A 15449-nucleotide genomic window follows, 5' to 3' on the forward strand; every position below is an offset into this window, starting at 1 on the left:
AAAGCCTGATGGGTTGTCACACCAGACCATGACAGGACTGCAGAGAAGGGGCAAGGAATGATCCCCCACTTCTCACTGGCCAGTGTTTTCCTGTACTTTTCTGGCATCTCCCTCAAATGAGATTTTGTGAGAATTTGGTTCTGAATCTGGGCCTATTTCCAGAAACTGATGAACCAAAAGGATTTCCCCCAATCATTGGCTTCTCCCTGCCCCAAACTCCAGCAGCCTCCCTGGGCACTGGCTGTCCTATTCCCACTCCATCCTCAATGTCTGACACAGGGTCTGGCCCATGGTGGCCACTTAGGTGCTGGCTGGGTGGAAGGATGGATGCCCGGGTGAACAGTGGACAGGCAGACGTCCTCCTGCCTTACTAGTTCTAACACCTCTGCTCTACCTTTTCCCTCAAATCCCTCAGACGCTGGGGATCACAGTGGCATCAGTTTTCCCTTCTTCATCTCGGCTCCGTAGAAGAGAGTTTGCAGATGACACACAGACTGTGCATCTGTGCCATGCACAGGAGGATCTGCTGCCATTGGCTGTTCTTAGCCAAGGACCTGATGTCTCTAACCTGGAAGAGTGGGCTTGGCCAGGCCATCACACAGCTCTCTAGCTCCAGTACTATAGCGCCCAACTCAGGAAGGTCACAGGTGTCCTGGAGGAGGATTCCTCTGGCCTGAGCCTTGAGTCATGCTTCAGCCTTGTGTTGATTTTGCCAGATGCATGTTCTAGTTTTTACTTCAGCACCAACCCTCTTCTTTTTTATCCCTGGTGGTGATGTAGTCTGGTCATCTGGTTCCCATCATGAAAATAATCAGTCCCGAGGGATGGTCGGACACTGTAAGGTGCCTCCCTGAGAGCCCCGGGGCCTGGGAGCTCTTGGCGCCCTCAGGCCCAGGTGCACTCCTGTTGCTTTGGGGAAGTAGAGCCCTCTGTTGGGTCCAGGTGCTTCTGCACTAACAGCTAGGCAGCTGCCACAACTTCCTCCATTTCCATTTTGCTAAAGTAAGACTGAAAAAGAAGACCTGCGCTTCTGAATACCCACGTTCCCATAAACATGACACTGTTCGACCCTTGATCAGAGGGAACAAGAGAGAGCCTTGTTTCCAGTTGCATTTACTCCATGAGACAGGGTGGCCGGAAGTCTAAGTTTTTCTTACAGAAATTCACAGGATTCCACAAATACTTGTGTCCTGGCTTCTAAGCATCCCCACCAAATAAGTAGGTTTTAAAATATAGGTGTTTGGCTTTCCAGCCACCAGGTCTGAATGTCTCCTGGAAGAAGATAAGAATATCATTTTTAACAAAATGAGAATGCATTTTGCAACAAAGATGTCTGGATCATTTTCAGAGTAGAAGCAAACCCTGAAGGAAGGCGCAGAAGAGTACAGAAGTGCCTAACTCATGCTTATTCTGAGAGTGCTACGCCAGTGGCTAGGGGCTTACTCTGGTGTGTTGCTAGAACATTCACCCACCCATAGCAACCTCCCCCAACACATATGGGATCAGCTATCAGGCAATTGTTCCTAAAGCAGATTAAATTTGCTCAAGAGACATTTATTAAGTATCTAGTTTTAAGGCCCGAGAAGAAGGTAAAATTAAGCTGATTTCTGAACTCCAGTCTCTCTCTCTCTCTCTCTCTCTCTCTCTCTCTCTCTCTCTCTCTCTCTCTCTCTCTCTCTCTCTCTCTCTCTCTCTCCTCTATAAGGGGAAAGGCGTTGTTTCCTGCTTCTCACCTGTGAGCTCTCTTACTGTGAAACCAATCATGGAAAATAGGTGGATTGTTCAGAGAGCCTGTGGATTGAGAAATTGAAGGAGGAGGAAAAAAGAAATTGAAACTTCCTGTGGCAGGGACACCTGACCCAAGTCCAGCCTTAGGTCACTGCCCCAGGTCTCTCAGCTGATCCCACCCTCGTGCTTACAAATTTTTAATTTCCTTGTTTTTTTCCTTAATTTTTTACTTGCCAGAAAGTCACTGTACTTAAAAATAGCACATTTTCAAAAACAATCTTCTAAAAAATTTTTTAAACATAAATACCTTTAAAATACAAACATTTTACAAATAAAGCTATTAAAGCACTGCCATTTTAATTCATTCTTTTATTCATCAAATACTGGGCTCCTACTATGGGCATCTTTTAGAGTTCACATTTGAAATGAAGAGAAAAGTTCAGTGGCAATAACAATAGCTAACATTTATTGGGTACTTAGAGTTGTGCGAGAGTAATTTGCACTTATCATCTTACTTAATCTGCCCTTTGAATTCAGGTACAGTTAGTATGTCCACTCACTAACCAAGAAATGGAGAAACTGAGTAATTTGCTCAGAATCACCAATCTGGAAAAGTGGCAGAGCCAGGATTATAACCCATGTTGGTTCACGTTCAGAGAGAGAGCATTTAACCAATGAACTGTAATTTCCTCTGTAATACCTTATGCCATGCACCTGTCAAGTTAGGGAATGAGAGTTGACTACAAAGTGCTTCTCAGCTGTCCATGCCAAGATCTCACTTTCTTGACAACTATGTCTTAAAGTTGCCAGTCTAAAGGCCCTTCTGTGGGCAGTCAACACAGAGCGCGCTCTTGTCTTCTAGTTATCCCTGCCGCAGGGAGAGAAGTGAGTGGGGAGCAGGTCCTGAGTCAGGGCAGGCAGCACCCCAGTGAGGTAACTCTGCTGGGCAATTTCCTGGGTAGAGCGCAGGTGCTCTTTCTTAGTACCGTGACTCTAGGAGTAGAAGATGGTATCTAAAGAACTGAAGGAGTGTCCTCTGAAAAGAGGAACAGAGACCAGTTCCCCACAGTTGGGGTGAATATATATGACATTGAGATATCTTAGCATGGTGCCACAGGCACATGCTCTTGTCATCTGCCCTGATGACCTTGGGAGCCTGTTCTCATCTGGAAGCTGGGGAAGTGGGACTATTGCTAATGATACTTTTCTCTTTCCCCCACAGGCATGAATGCTTTACAGTTACAGAATCTGGCCACACTGGCTGCCGCAGCAGCCGCAGCCCAGACCTCAGCCACCAGCACCAACGCAAACCCTCTCTCTACCACAAGCAGCGCCCTGGGTGCCCTCACGAGCCCCGGTGAGTGGAAGTGTCCTTCCCGGCAGTGATGCAGGAGGAGTGTGGACAGACAGGTCTGAATGTGCCCAGGTGCCAAGGGTGAGGCTAGACATGACCAGGACAGGACCAGGAGACTGGCACTGGACATCTGGGTTATTTTTTTTTTTAAGAAACAAAACTTGAATGTGTGTTTTTGTTTTATTTTCCAAGATGAAATGAGGAAAGTTCTCAGTAAAAGAATCCACTGGGATAGCAGTTCTCACGCATTCGTTTTGTTTCAAAAAAGATTTGTACTGTCCACTCAGTCCTCAGGAAGTCATCTCTGTGAGGAACCTCAGTTTCTCAGGCCTGCTTTTTGTCCAGTCCTCTTTTTAAAAAAAAAGAAAAGAGAAAAAACAATTTAAGAACTTTGTTAAATCACAAAATCCCAATCGTTTTTGGTGTTGGATTTCACACCAGGTCCATCCTTCACATTTGATTTTAAAATCCACAATCTAACAAGAAACATCTTTGTTGTTCATTTATGGTCGGATTCTGGGCTATGTAATTCATTCTTTCTTCCTCAGGAACTTTGTTGCCTTATTCAAAAGCAGATGCCATTTTTCTTTTCATACAAGGCAAATATAGTGTGGTTGCTTGGATACCATGATTTGTTTTCTTTAGGAAAAAAAAAAAAAGGCAGAATGTTTGACTGGCTTTTCTTCTCTGAATTTTCTAGACCTTGATAGATGATCTCACATGAAGGAGTTGGCCTGGACCATCTCCAAGCCTCCTTCTAACTTTGAAAATCCCATGACCCTCTATCAGCTGTGCCCAAACAAGTAGCTAAACTCTACTGAATTATAGGAGGGTTTTCTCCAGCTCACCGGAGACGGCGTTCTTAGGCTTTCAGGGAGCAGTGACATACATTCCTTGTACCTGTAACGCTCGGGAGAACAGCAGCCCTTGGTCTTTATAAAACATTGTCTAAGACTTCTCACCTTCAGTGTGGATTGGATAGAGAAACCTAAGGGATAGTTAGGAGAATCTGGTGGATTTATCCTTCATGTGCAGAAAAATCTCATGGTAACAGCAGAGAGGTATAGTGACTTCATTCTCTAAAATGTTTTAAAAATATTTGACCATGGTTGCTATATGTAGGCTCATTTTATGCCTTGACTTGTATTCCTGAAAAATCAACTGTAAGTCAGTTTTTTTAAGAAACAAAATTATATTTTTAAAGCAGTCCACAAACTTATAGAAATCTTTTCATGGTCCATTTTAAGAAACATAAACACTTTGTTAACAGATTCAAAGTTTGGTCTCTACTTTATCCATTTTATAAATCAAATTTCAAGGTATTTTACTACCTAAGAATTTCTCTTCCCATATTAGGACTATGAAATAATTAAAATAGCGCAGAGTATCATGTGTGCATTTTATTGTTTTTCAAGCTAGAAGACTTACCACTTTAAAAAATCCAACTACAGAAGTGAATGTAGTTGATCAGCATAAATAACTAATTTAATGATATGAATAATGTAATTCATATCTACAAGGCGCCTGGACAGCGTTAGGCACTGGCCTGGAGCTGGGGATATGGCAGTGGACAGATGCCCTTCCTTCTCTCAGGAGTCCTTCAGGTCTCTCGGGAACCTGCACAATAAGCAAATAAATGTATGATATATATGTGCTAAGTAGGTCTTTTAAGAGGATCAAACAGAATAAGGTGAAGAGGGCAAAGGGATTGAAGGAAGTGATCCCTCTCTCAAAAGATGACATTTAAGCAGAAACCTGAATGTAGTGAAGGAAGCCCCAGGGGTCTTCAGGCAGGGAACTGAGCAAGCATCAATGCCAGGGTGGGGGGCTTGGCCTGAAGATAAAGTAGCCTGAAGCACTGGTGCCCAGCGGAGGGAGGAGGGAGAGCCAGAAGGGAGAGGAAGATCCATGCGATGGGCCCACAGCCTTCCCGTTAGTGTAGTGAGGATGGTGAATCTGCTGCAGCCATCTTGAGATGCAGGTGCTCATCCTCGGAAGATGGCTTGAGTGAATGTCCGGAAGAAATTTTTAAAATATTTGGCAATCAGGTATTTTCTCTGAGACCAGAGCAAAAAAGAAAACACACTTGGAGACAGATTTTCATCTTTCTGCTCTAGTCAGACATCAGCATTAGCAAAGCATCCTTCCCACACTCTCACAGAGACATTCTGCCCTTTGCAAATTCTGTGTCATTGAAAGGGATTTTTCTCTTCTCTGTCGAGGAATCCTTTTCATAATAGCCAAAAGTATTTCATTAGAATCCTGAAGTGTACCAGCAAAAACTACTTAAATCTACATTTCAATTATTTTTTCCTAATTGTAACTTAAAAAAGAAACTAGTATTTAAGTGAAAGTAAATTTATTTGTCTAATTTCCATCAGGGATTTTTTCAAAGTGACAAAAATTGTAGTTAGTAGAATTCACAACTCTCCCCTTCATCCAGGCAGTTTCCTATGAAAGAAAAGGGATTGGAAGCCATTCCTAAAGCCAGTGCCTTTGTTTAGTTTTAAAATAATAATACACTGGGCTTATATGTGTACCCGTCACCCTGAAATGTGCGGAAGCCTCATCCTACACAGGCCTTGGTTCTACCCTTGTTTTAAATGTCTCTGAAGCTTCAGACAAATTCATCTAGAAAGGAAAGGGACAATGTAATCCCCCAAACTATTAATTTTTTTAAATAATTGTAAATTTATCTTTTCATTTTTACATACCCAGAAAAAGTCTCCCTACAGCATTATTATAAATGATTTTAAACAGTCTTGGCTTTAAAACATGAAAGATTAAGCTTTAATTTTTGTTAAAAAAAAAATCCCCTTAGGCAATAAATAGGTTCCTTTGTCTCATGGCCTTGAAATAAAAATTAAAATAGTTTAAATTGCCCATGGTTAGAATAAGTGTTACATGCAATTATCAGATGGTAGTGAATAAAATTAGAAATTAAATCATGAAAGAATAAAAACCAGGTAAGTGCATATTATGCCTTTTATGAGTTTCTCACGGGTCTTTTGAAGCCTAATTTAATCGTGTTTCTTGTCTTTTTATTTTGATATGATAATTTTTCCTTTGTTTACTTCAGTCTCCTGTTTAGTTAATTAATTCTTGGGTCGTAGCGCCTTACCCTGTTTGAACCTGTTTTTGAGGACTGCTTCTCTGTGTTTATAGAAGAAGGCAAGTTGGGAGGCATGCAGTATTCGCCTCCACCCCACGTGTTGTAGACGTGCTGTTTGGTCATTTCGAGAGCTTGCAGGAGAACATTACCATTACTACATGTGAACCCTTCTTTGGCATTTTCTGTCTAAAACCTAATAGTGTATTCATGTGCCACATGATTTTTCTGATCTCCTCCTATTTTCTTTTTTTTTTAATATTTATTGTTTGGTTGTATTTGGAAACAGTGCCTTTATTTATTTATTTTTATGTGGTGCTGAGGATCAAACCCAGGGCCTTGCCCGTGCTAGGCGAGTGCTCTGCTGCTGAGCCACAGCCCCAGCCCAACCTATCTTCTTTTTTAAAGAAAGAGATGTTTTCAAATTCTCCAAATGCTTCTGTGAGTGCAGACTCAGTCAAGTGCACACTTCAGGATAATGAGTGATTTTCTTCAGAGGCGCGAGGCATTTTAAAATGCAGGGAAGCATTGCTCCATTCCCATCGCGGCCTCTTTACTCTCCCCTCTAAATTTTTGGCCATCTTTCTCCCAGTTTCAAGGTGCCCCTACTTCCTTTGGGAAGTGCTGCAGATTCCTTCTGGACTGTTCCAGGGAAAGGGCAGTTGAGGGTGCTTTAATGTGTTTCAGACCTTTCCTGCCCTCCTCACATGGTGACAACTGGTGAGTGGGTACTGTCCCTGTGGCACACCTATCACCAGAGCCAGTTCCCATAAACAACAGGAAACAAGAATTCACATCCGGGTCATCCTACAGCCTTTCCATTTATAGGAGACTTTATCGCCCATCTTTAGGTCATCTGAGAACCTGCATTATGTGGAGATGATAGTTAGTGGCTGATAACCCATTCCTGAACCTTCTAATATGAGCAGAGCAAATATGTAAAAATGAGTTGGGCCCCTGCTGCCCACTCCAGGTGGTGACATGCACTGACACCAAGTGGGCTATGATGAGGCCAGGACAGAGGGACAGACAGACAAAGGGCATTGAGAAAAGCCTTCTCCTTCAGGCTACCGCAGTGATACCTCAACCTCAGAAAATCCAAGCCTAAACTTCTTCCCCCATTGACCAGGTCATCGCACCACACCCCACCTGTTACAGGTATTATTTCAGTCACCAATGGAACTTGGTGGCTGGTGTTCAGAGCCAGCCAAGGCTCAGCAAAACACTCCGGTGCCGCCTCATTCCCCAGGAGTCTTTGGAGTAGCCGATTCCCTGTGAGCATCTTTTCCCTCCCAGTTGACACCGACTTGAACTCCTTTGGCATTCCTGATAGCCTCCAACTAAGCTCCTGCCCTCTGTCCACTTTGCCCACTGCTGGAAAACGAAGCCTCCCCATTCAGACCCTTGTATTCAACTCACCTTGGTCTGGACCAGGGGAAAAGACACTCCTGAGCAGGGTGACTCAGTCCTGTCTCATCTGCTCACTCCTCCACATCAGAACTGCACGGCCTGCCTGGAGTGGTCACACTCCGGTGCCGCCTCATTCCCCAGACACTGAGCCTTCCCACCTTCGTGCTGGTGGATTCCTATACCTAGATGCCTTCTCTCCCCTTTCTTCTGTGAAACCTCCCACATCATTAGATGATGTTAGTGCTCGTTCTTGGGAAGATTAGGTACAGGTCTAAAGCTGGTACTTTTGATACACACTCTAAGAAGTTCCCTTAGGAGCTTTTTGAGGGTGGAGGAGAGAGGGAAGTATCAGCAGGAGTAGGTGACCTGTGAACCACATCCATGCTCCTACGCTGCCAGTGTGCTCTGCACACCACACCTTCACCAAAATACTCATCCTGTAGCTTTGCACAATAGCCACTGGGCGCATGTCTCCTCCCTTGCCCTCTAGAAAGTGAGCTTTGTTTACAGTGTCCACAGTTTGTGGCTTATTTGTAATCCCCACAGCTTTTGGAGCAACACATCACATACAGGCCTGCAAGGGTGGTGGTATTATTATTAACAACTCAGTGGAATAGCCAAGTGAAAACAGTCTAGGAATGGAGTTGGGAGAGCCATTCATTCTAGTACAGTGCACCCTTAAGGAGGCATCTGAGACCATCACAGTGATGTTGACAGAGTCAATAACCTCACAACCCACGTCCTCACACAAGCTAGACAAGTGCTCTATCACTGAGCCACACCCCTAGCCCTTTTGAGATAGGGTCTTGCAAAGTTGCCCAGGCTGGCCTCAAACATTTGATCCTCCTGTCTCAGTCCTCAAGTCACGTGGATTGCAGACATGCACCAGCACACCCGACTCCATGATCAAGTTCCTGAGGAATCCAAACAGCCACAACTTCTCTGTGAATATTCAGTTCTGACAGGCTTCTGAAGAATGAATGAATGCTAACTTACACTAGAACAAAGTCATATGAAGCTTTTTTTTATTAACAATCTCACAGAGTGGCTTTCAAAATGTTCTGATGTCAGCATATAGAATAAGAAAGCATCCTGTATCAAAGGCACTTCATTTTCAAAAGAACCACCTACTCTAACGGGGGATTTTGAAAGATGACACAACAGCTCCTCCTCCGCCAGCACCCTTAACTTCCTGTGCATGGCTAACTCTGCAGAGCCCTGGCATTCCCACACAGGTTAGGTGCAGCAAGACCCCACTTGGCCTCTCAGGGTACCTTGATTCGTACTGTACTTACAAAATATAACGCACTTTATTAATTCAGGAACCAGTTATTTCTGTGAAGAATCCCCAAGTCTCTCTCGCCCCTTTGTCTCCTTATACCCATCTTTTATCACTGCTTGTTTTCAGGGAAAATCAGTCAGTCTCAAAGTGAGCAGTTTCCCCTTCATTAGTTATCTTTCTAAGTTTTCAGTTGAGAAGAAGCAAACCAGTTAATAAAGTGAGATATTTATTTGTGCAGTTGAATCAATGAAATAATTTGAATAATCTTTAAGTATCAACTAGACTATCTGTACCCTTTAAAAACCTTTTCTTAACCAGTCTTTCTCCTGCCTCTGTTAAATTTTGTGAATTGGACAGAGGTAAGGAGGAGAAAGAACCTTCTTCTTTATTCCTCTTATTTACATTCTATGTTTTTTCTGTGCATTCAAAGCAACAAAGTGCTCTCCCTTAGAGCAGATTTGTCAGGGGATAAACCCAGGAAGTGAGCGGGTTTGCCATAAAGAGTTGCACTTGGCCTTTCTGCTCTATGGCTTCTCAATAGAAGCATTACATGAAAACCAAGTTTTTAAACATTTAACTCAGAGTTCTTTTTTTATTATTTATTTATTTATTTATATATATATATACCAGGAATTGAACCCAGGGGCACTTTATCACTGAGCTACATACCCACCCCTTTTTATTTTTTAATGTTGAGAAAAGATCTCAAGAAGTTGCATAGAGCCTCATTAAGTTGCTGACGCTGACCTTGAACTCATGATCCTCCTACCTTGACCTTCCAAGTCACTGGGATTTCAGGCATACAACACCACTCCAGCAGAGATCTTTTTTAAACAAATAGTTGAGAATGTGTCTTACTAGTAAATGGTCATTTCTTTGCCATTGGTCATTTGCTGCTAAGGAGGTTTAAAGCGTCCAGTAACCTTCCCAACCAGGGGAATTTTAAAGCTTCCTCCCAGGGCTGTGAATTTTGATGTGGAATTACCTTTAAATTTCACTTGTCATCAAGAAAACTATAAGTCTGTTGGTCAAAATAGTCAGAAGCACGGCTAATTCTCTAATTCATTACAAGTATCCTCCTGTGCCAGAGGGTCCTTGTTTCTGCCATCACAGTGACTTTCGCACAGTGGATCTGCGGCCCACAGTTTATGAGATGCCCCTGACCTAGAGCAGACTGGAGTCTCTTAATAGTCCTGAACTAATTTAAAGCTTAATAAAGCTGCACAGCTGAAAGGACAGTGTTTTATATTTCACCACAAAGCCCACACTCAGATTGATGCCGGCAGGTTCCGCCTCTCCCCAGGCTCTGCCTGCCAGGTCCTCCCATCCTGTGGGTGGACAGATCCTGTCATGCATTCTCAGGGCTGTCACTCACTTAGCACATCGCTCTTTGTTTTGAGTGGGCTTTGTAATATTTACAGACACGGACTCTCATTCTTTATGTTTTCTTTTTACTTCTAGTGGCACTGGACTCTGCTTTGATAGTGGCAGTGATTCATTTTTTTTAAGTATCACTTTGCACAGCCACCCATTGTGTAGCAGATGCATGACAGTCCCCTTGTGACGTTTGTATGAACTCAATGGTATGTTTTCTGTCCACTACAACCAATTATTGAGATTTTCATTCCCACTAAATTATCTATGTTGCTGCCTGATAAAACCACTTGCAGAAGCACGGCAGGCAACTGGCACTAGCGAAAAGTAATTGCTTAATCGTGTTTGTATTAGGAGGAAAAACAAAACTTGATTCTAGTCACAACTTCTCAGAAGTTATAATATAAGGATTTGTGAAAAATTTTAAGCAGTAAAATAGAAATTGTTAGTTTCTTTGTGTTTTAGTCCAGGAACTGCTATCAACTCTATATAATGGCCACATACAAAAGTAAGCAAAATGCACCAACATGTAAAATCTAGTTGGACAGCAGTCATCACAAAGGTGAGGGGCACAGTGTCAGTCACAGGAAAGATTCTGTCCTGAGGAAATGGGAGGAATTTTAATAAGTGAGTTGACAATTGAGCCAAAATTTTAAGAATTGGTAGGATTTTACAGGTAGAAATGGAACAGAAGGGGAAAAAGATCTCAAACGTCAACATGCAAAAACAGAACTTAATCCATAAATGGAAATTCATCTCAGTTTTCACAAGCTTGAGATATTTGGAAGTAATAACACAGAGGACCTGAAAAGCCATGGCTGAGAAGCTGGGGTTTTATTTTATAGGTAATGAAAAGCCATTTAAGGATTTTGACCCTAAGAATGTCAGTGACTAGACTTTTATCTACTGATTAAATGTGCGGGAAGAAGTTAAGGAAAACCGCATCATATTCAGTGTGGTGACCAGTGGAATAGTGTTTTCACTAGTGGAGAGAGGAGTAGGGAGAAGGAAGCATTTGTAATAGAAGATGATTTGCTTGGCATGTGCTGAGCTGAAGCCCACACCACACGGACAGGCCATTCACTGACATACACCCAACAGCAGTCAGAAGTCTGACCTGCAAGTTTCCCAGAGACACCAGCTGGAAGGGTGGACTGAGACTCAACTAACTGCAGAGGCAAGGCGGGCTAATGTTAGCTTTAGGTCACTGTGCTAGAATCATCCACAAGGCAGAGAAGGGGACTGGGTGTGTGAGCCCTTGGCTGCTATTTAATACTAGTGGGACACACAGTCAGACCAAGAGGTGGAAGGGAGCTTTCTGGGTAACAGTGTCAGCAAAGCCACAGAGGAAGGGGCTGGAGAAGGCGAGGGTAGAGAAGAGTCATGTGAAGTTAGTATTGAGCTGGTTGCTTCGTTCTCCAGTGGCCATTCCTCTGAAGAGGTGGAGCAGATGTCCCAGCTCTGCAGGCAGTGAGGGAAGGGGCACAGGACTGGAGGTAGGAATTATAGAGGTCATTTTCGTGAAATTTGGTGATTTTTAAAGTGTTAAAACAGTAGGATTACTAAGAAGGAGACAGTTTCGAAGAAAGCATAAACATATTTCAAGGCTTAAAAAAAAAAAAAAAAAGCCAGAATAAAGAGGCCAGTAAGAGGTGAGAACTGAAGGCTGGGAAGGCAGGTTGGAGAGATGGAAGCAAGCCTGGTTGCACGCCCCCTCCCACAGGGAAGGGAACAGTGCAGGGGAAGGGCAGCACTGGGGGCCAGACAGCTCACACGGGAGGACCCCCAACTGCAGCACCTGGCCTTGTCTCTCTCTCTCTCTCTCTCCCTCGCATCAGTACGGAAGGTGAGCTGATGTTTAGAACTCCAAAGAAACACCGACTAAATGGAATGGAACCTCACAAAGAGGGAAATCCAAGTGCAGCTGTGCAGCAGGTGGCCCAGATGTTGCTTTCAAAGTATAAACTGTCACACTTGGCCCCTATATCCCTGCTGCCCACCCAGCCAAATAAGACTTATCTCCAAGACCCAGCAGGGCAAATGGAAAAAGACCCTGGCTTAAATGGAAGTACCTGCTGCGGTACAGTGACCCCAGCCACCACTGGCTCATTGGAGATCCTACTTTGACTAGTGGGACCTGAAAGATCAGCAAACATCTACCCCAGTTTCAGACCCACTCTCAGGAGCTGATGAAGAGTGAGTCTGAAAAGACTCACCCAGAAAAATTAGACCCAACATTTAATATCTCATACTAAGTCTGGCAATGGTGACTGTGTATTCTCGACTAAATAAATCTTCTATTAATCATTTAAAAAAAAAAAAAAAAAAAAAAAAAGAACACCTGAGCTTCTGAGCGGATGGGAAGAAGTCAGCAGGCCTAGGGAGATGCCAGAAAATGAAGACAGAAGGACACTCCCATCAGATAGAGGTTCTGCATCTAAATACCTCCCTCTAGAAACAAGCAAGGTTCACACCCAGGGTGGAAGCCTAAGAGAGTTTATCTACAGAATGTAACAGAGGAATCACAAATTTATTTTTCTAGAGAATGTAAATATCTTGACCAAGAATCACTGGAGCACGTCATTTAATTTTCTGAGTTGTGAGATAGAATTGCTTAGTTTCACTTTCCTTCTTGATATATTAACGTTTATATATATTTATGTGAATTTATATATTTATACATACACACATAAATGTCTGCAATTGCTTTTTTCTAAGAGACAATATTAAAGTATCATGGGAAAAATTTCATTATTTTGGTAAGATTAACTAAACACTGCTTCTCTGGAGATCTGTAGACTAGGTTAAAACACAAAGCTGTTTTTCTCTGAATCTCTTGCCTTTGGAGAACACACAGCTCCTACCCCTCCAAACATGGCAGGGTGTAAATGCAGGGAGAGGATGACTTGGCTGCACAAGGTGGTAGTGAACCTTCCAGTGCCTCAGATGTGACTCAGAGGACCAGTGTCCCTCCTTATTAGAGACAAGACTACTGGATCAAGCAGAGTGAGATGGCCATGGCAGGCAGAGTTTCAGCACCAGGGCCTGTGTGTGCTCTCTGCCGGCCACTGGTAGGAACACAGCTCAGGCGAAGTATGTGTGGAAGCCCAGGAGCCCGCAGCCTGGCCTTCCAAATCCAAGCCTGGGAAGGATGACCTCTTGCCCCTGGCCAACCTTGGCATCCTTCTATGCAGAGGAAAATCTGCCTCCTGGAAAGCCTTCCCTTCACCCTAGGGAAGGCCAGGCTTCAGGCAGGTAGGCCGATGACATGGGCTCGCTTTCCTCATGCCTTCTCTGCAGAGGCCAGAGCCTGATTGCATTCCCAGGTTTTACAGGGACAAAGGATCTTCAAAATAATCTATCCAGAACCAGACCAGAAAAACGGGTCTACAGGGGTAAATGGTTTGTCCAGAGTACAGGTCATTATCAGTAGGTGAGATGGTAGTCATTTCCACTATGCCATGAAACATTCCAGAGCATGAATCCCTAATAAACTAGAATTGCATTTCTGGACTTTTCTATTTACATGTTCTAACCTTGTGAAGAGATCAACATTTTTTTTCAATCTCTATCCATAACATCTGTAAAAATAAACACTTGGGCCAGCTAAAGAGAAGGGTACACTTTTATTCACTCTTACTTTGCTAAATCATAAGCAAAACATCAGAAGTAGAAAACAGATTCAATTTTCTTTCCTTTGCTTCAGTTTTCCTGAATCTGTGAAACTTGTGACGCCCAATAATACTTTTTTTTTTCTTAAGTATGTCTTCATGGGACGGAGAAAAAGGCCAGGTACAGAACGTGCCCCAGTTTATAAGCAGCTAATGAAGTAGATTTCTTTCTCCAAAATACTAACTAGAAAGAGTTCCAACAAGCATTTGGAAGTGAAGAAAACAGTACAACTATTCCGGACATTAAAAAATATATTATCCATATCAGTTTCTCACTTTTCAAAATATTTGCTATCATGGACTAAAAAGCCTCAAAAGTAATTCCAAGTCAAAATCTAGTCCTCTGGACCCTGAATTTTCCTGTCACCAATATTCTGGACACTAGTAATGCTCCATCGGGGCCAATGTCACACCAAGCAAGTTCCTTACCACTTTCCTCATGAATTGGAAGTGGGTATTGAAAACAATAGTGGTGCAGATGTTTATGGGGTAAGATGTAATATTCTATTAGACTGTTGAAGAGTGAGATCAACACACTCAGAACCTTTGTCCGTACTTTCTGACACCACTCCCCTTCTCCCTCCCCATAAAAAGTCTTTAAGGGAATAAACTAAAATGAGAGGTGTGGTTATTGTAGAATAATTAGGCCCCATGGGAGAAGAGACACTCTGCATTTTGTTAATGCCCTAGGGTTGTGATTAGTTAATAATGATAGTGCCCTGTCATTGCATAATTATTCTACCTCCTTACAATCTTCCTGCACTGTTGGAATACAGATTCCAAGCTCGTCTGAGGCAAAACAGCAACCGCAGGCTCCTGTGTCCTGAGTATGTTTGGTGGATACAGGCAATTTTCTCTGTGTTTACAGTTATTTTATTTCCTCGACCACAAAGCCACTGTGCTCTCACTATCTAATTATTCTGTGGGAAGTGGTTAATGAATGCACTGAAGGCACATTCTTGCTGTCTTCTGTTAATGTTGTTTTGTGCAGCTTCAAAGAAAAATCTCTTGCTGTCTGGGGAAAGAGGGGAGGAAAGTTAGGATGAGAAAATTAACTTATTTGGTCCCTAGAAAGCAAGGTCCTTTCTGGGATAGACTTAACGCTAGGCATGACCTGCAAATATGTGGATAAAGGACAGGGGGATTTCTTTTTGTACGAAAAGGTTAGAAGTAAGGAGGTGGTTTTAAAGGTGAGGTTGACAGTCCCCTGATGGCCAGTTGTTCTGCCTTTTGTTGTGGACCTGACTCTTCAGAGGGTGAAGGATAGCCAGTTGCTGTACGTGCCAATAGCCAGCCTCACCCATTATTAGGAACCCAGTTCCTCACCCAGCCTCCCCACAGAAGAGACAAATGTAGGTTTATTCCATCAGTTCCTGATCACAGTGCAAGTGATAGGGAAGGTGGGGTCATCAAAGATGACCTTTGATTTGGCTCTGCCTCTGCTCCTGCCTGTGCATAGGAGTAGATGCTTAGGAGCCGAAAGTAGACATCCAGTCACTCCTGCTTAAGAGTTACCTCTGA

General features: G+C 43.2%; 1 protein-coding gene across 31 annotated transcripts in view; it reads left to right on the forward strand.

Moving 5' to 3' along the window:
- Celf2 (CUGBP Elav-like family member 2) overlaps positions 1 to 15449 on the forward strand; it is a 780843-nt gene that overhangs the window by 731175 nt on the left and 34219 nt on the right. For all 31 annotated transcript variants that reach the window (XM_078023205.1, XM_078023206.1, XM_078023196.1 and 28 more), the window contains one exon: positions 2951 to 3085. In XM_078023205.1, the coding sequence (XP_077879331.1) occupies positions 2951 to 3085 (135 nt within the window). The remainder of the gene's footprint in view (positions 1 to 2950; positions 3086 to 15449) is intronic.

This window comes from Ictidomys tridecemlineatus, chromosome 10 (genome assembly GCF_052094955.1).
Source record: "Ictidomys tridecemlineatus isolate mIctTri1 chromosome 10, mIctTri1.hap1, whole genome shotgun sequence".
Lineage (NCBI taxonomy): Eukaryota > Metazoa > Chordata > Mammalia > Rodentia > Sciuridae > Ictidomys > Ictidomys tridecemlineatus.